The sequence below is a fragment of the Gastrolobium bilobum genome, unplaced genomic scaffold, assembly GCF_033153095.1.
Source record: "Gastrolobium bilobum isolate Gb01-03AN ecotype WA unplaced genomic scaffold, APGP_CSIRO_Gbil_v1 utg63798, whole genome shotgun sequence".
Lineage (NCBI taxonomy): Eukaryota > Viridiplantae > Streptophyta > Magnoliopsida > Fabales > Fabaceae > Gastrolobium > Gastrolobium bilobum.
Genome location: NW_026897051.1, coordinates 6,437 through 9,918, shown reverse-complemented (window position 1 = coordinate 9,918; position 3,482 = coordinate 6,437). Strand labels below are relative to the sequence as shown.

The window sequence follows — 3,482 nt, the reverse complement described above, 5'->3', positions numbered from 1 at the left end:
TTTGATTACATGTTGTATTGGGAAATTTTACAACATAAAATTTTTACAAATTAGGAAAAATTAGGAAAAAAATCCTAAAATACAAGATAAAATTTTACAAATTATAATTAAATAATATGACTGCTCCGCTGTCCTCTTATTCACTTCTTTACACACATAATATTTATAATACACATGAAAACAACAAAAATATAACTGGATTGTTCATAAAGATTACAAAAGGTTGTAGCAGAACTTTGATATAAAATGCACTGGAGTGTACGTATGCTGCCATGCCATAATCATCTTCCATCATCGAAAGCAATTAGTTCATGATCCCTGATGCTGTCATACCCAGTATTTTGATGATGGCTGTTATCACCATGTTCATGAATGCTAGATGATGCCTCATGAAGCAGGTAATGAGTCTCCTCTAGATTTACCTCCTCATTGGTCCATGAGTGCTTCTCCATTAGCCTTAGTCCCTCCAATTCCATAGCCACTTCTTTCATGCTAGGCCTCTCCTCCCCTATAAGTCTCAAGCATTTTGTTGCAAGAATAGCAACCTCCTTGATCTCCTCCTTATTTTCTTCATTCAAAATTCCAACTTGAAAGACTTCAAACATGCGATCCTCTTTCAAGCAAGACAGAAAGTGCATAGCAAGACTTCTTTCCTCTTCTGGCCTCTTAAAACAAAGAGGTTTCTCCCCTGTAAGCAGCTCTACAAGCACTACTCCGAAGCTATACACATCACTTTTCTGAGTAAGTTGGCTTGTTTGCATGTACTCTGGGTCCAAATAACCAAGAGTTCCTTGCACCAATGTGGCTAATTCAGTTTGATCAAGAGGAACCAATCTTGAAGCTCCAAAATCAGACACTTTGGCAGTATAAGTGTCATCCAAGAGAATGTTAGCAGTCTTTACATCTCTATGTATAATTGGTATAGAAGCAGCTGAGTGCAGATATGATAGAGCCCCTGCAGCCTCTGCTGCTATCCTTAGCCTTGTTTTCCAAGATACATTACCTGCCTTGCCTTCATTGTGTATATAATCAAAAAGTGTACCATTGTTAACAAATTCATAAACCAGTGAAGGAACTTCTGTCTCTAAACAACAACCCAAGAGTTTGACCACATTCCTATGATTAATTTGTGATAGCACAATCACCTCGTTAATGAATTGCTCGATTTGGCTCTGATCCACAATTTTGGACTTCTTGATGGCAACAATCCTCTTATCTGACAAAACTCCTTTGTAAACTATACCATAACCTCCTCTGCCGATGATTAAGCTCTCATCATAATTGTTGGTGGCCTTTTTAAGTTGCTCTGCTGAGAACACTGTAGTAGATTGAGAAGTGTTTTCTCCTGCAGAGAGTCGCTGTTGCAAAATGATACCCCCATTTTGCTTAAAGAACTTCTCCTTCAGTTTGATGAGTTTCCTTTTCTCGTATATTAAGTACAGCGAGGAAATTCCCACAATTAGAACTATGAATCCTGCACCTGTTCCTGCATTTGAAATATTTTGCACGCAATTATTGAATTTTTCAATGAACTAAAATCAATAGCTTACATACTGAATGAACAGATACATGAAAAAGAGTTGAAAAAACAAAGAATAAAATGAAATATAATAGAGTTGGATGCGCTTATAATTAGTCGCTTACCAATGACAACCTTGGTAACTATATCTCGTCGGTGGCACCCTCCGTCCTTTGTTCCATCTCCGGATTGCCCCTTAGGACAGAAACATTTGAAAGACCCATCGGTGTTGTGACAATTATTTTCACTTAGGCATGTATTCTTTGATGTCTTACATTCATCAATATCTGCAAGTCCGTCACAGAAATAACTGTATTATCAAACAAATACGTTACTAAAGTAAATATTCCTGTTAGAAAAATGATTTCAATCCCTATTGAGAGGTGAATATCTGTTTAAGAAATCGCTCCAACAATACCTCTAGTCTCATGAAATATATATAAGAAATTGAAACATGTAATAAGACATAGTTAAAGCATATCATAGAAAGTATATAGAGGAGATAGATAAATGAATGTTTAGCGGAAAATGTTACCTCTGCAACCATCCGAATGGTATGGATTTCCTTCATAACCTTCATTACATATGCATCGGTAACCAAGATCAGTGTCCTTGTCGTAGCAATAGGTATTGTTCATGCATGCATAGTCGACTCCACTTTTGGAAGCGTCACAACCTTGGTTTCCTACGGTCCAATCAACAACCATGGGGAGCATCTCGTAAGGGAAAGCATATAAATGACTGGTGTCAAAAGTATAGTAGCCATCTTTGACAACAAAGGAATAGCTGCAGTTTCCCCAATATTTCGTTGAATCGGAGAAGCTCTTTGCTTCAATGCTGATATTCCTCATTGAAGGAGGAATATCCACCTGGCAGCACCCTATGCCGTAACACGTTCCATTATGGATTTCCCTTTTATTGCCATAACATTTTGATGAGCACCCAGTTGAATATTCCTCGCCGTTGTAAAAGCTGTTGAGAAATCCATAACTATTGCATCCAACAGTATGGAACTTGTTTTCCTCCTTTGAAATGCTGAACTTAGCAAATTTTTGCGTGGGATGGTTCCAATTGGAATTTCCATCTTGGCTATAGCAAATTGATGAAACATAGACCAATACCTCCATTTGACCTTGGACGCTTATATTTAAAACTGGAAAATTACTCAAATATAATGTGGAGTTATTGCAAGTAAGATTAAATCGACCATCCAAGAAACATGGCTTATGATCTGGTGTAGATGACATGCCTGTGCCGAATGGATATGGAATTTTGACATCTCCACAAGTGTCATTGCAGCCAGGAAGGGTTTGATTTGGTGGTGGAGGAAGGGCTTGATCAGCTGCAACTGATGATGACACTAGAAGGGCTAATGCAACCATTAACACCTTGCCCAGTTTCGTGTGCTTCTGCTTCAGTTCCATTAATTATGGCTTCAGTTGTTACTGCAGAAAGGGATATATATGATTGACTAGTTGCTTGAGCTGCAATTTGGCCAGAGAACCTCATTCATTTATATATATACTTCAAATTTCTGTTCTTCTCTTTAAGTCTTGTTGACTTGCAATGAAGACTGACAGGTAACGGGGATGCTCTAATGAACGTACGTAATGGGATAAAGTATTTGTGGGATATATATATGTCAAAATCTTTTTATATAAAAGCATCATAATTTCTATCCATTATAATGAGTTTTCTTGATTAAACCATGGATTTGTTTTTTCTGCATTTAATAGAGATAAATTATTCGCATTGAGCTTAAAACGATGTTATTTTGGGCATAAATTAAAATATTTTTTGTAATTTTAATTTATTTCAAGATTATACTATTATAATTATAATTTTTTAATATTTCAACACCAAAATAATGTCGTTTTGAAAATAAATGCAGATAACTTATCTACAATAATTGCAGAAATATTTTTCTGTTAAACCATTCATATAAATTCACTAGCAAAAATAG

The 3,482-nt window shown here is 36.2% G+C and overlaps 1 protein-coding gene across 2 annotated transcripts; it reads right to left on the bottom strand.

The window, feature by feature from the left end:
- LOC133303740 (putative wall-associated receptor kinase-like 16) lies at nt 1–2,983 on the bottom strand. 2 transcript variants are annotated; one of them, XM_061503705.1, is made up of 3 exons: nt 2,055–2,983; nt 1,645–1,806; nt 1–1,486 (listed from the first exon to the last, which is right to left on the bottom strand). In XM_061503705.1, the coding sequence occupies exons 1-3, from the start codon at nt 2,941–2,943 to the stop codon at nt 282–284; spliced, it is 2,256 nt and encodes a 751-aa protein (XP_061359689.1). In that variant the 5' UTR covers nt 2,944–2,983; the 3' UTR covers nt 1–281. The 2 variants fall into 2 exon arrangements, with proteins under 2 accessions (XP_061359689.1, XP_061359690.1); XM_061503706.1 differs by having other exon boundaries at nt 1–1,480.
- Nucleotides 2,984–3,482: the final 499 nt, after the last annotated feature.

Excerpts from the sequence above, each read along its gene's own strand:
- LOC133303740 (XM_061503705.1), bottom strand. The coding sequence starts at position 2,943 with ATGGAACTGAAGCAGAAGCACACGAAACTGGGCAAGGTGTTAATGGTT. Across the intron at positions 1,807-2,054 it reads CCATTCGGATGGTTGCAGAG|ATATTGATGAATGTAAGACA; the intron begins GTAACATTTTCC and ends ACGGACTTGCAG. Across the intron at positions 1,487-1,644 it reads AGTTACCAAGGTTGTCATTG|GAACAGGTGCAGGATTCATA; the intron begins GTAAGCGACTAA and ends TTTCAAATGCAG.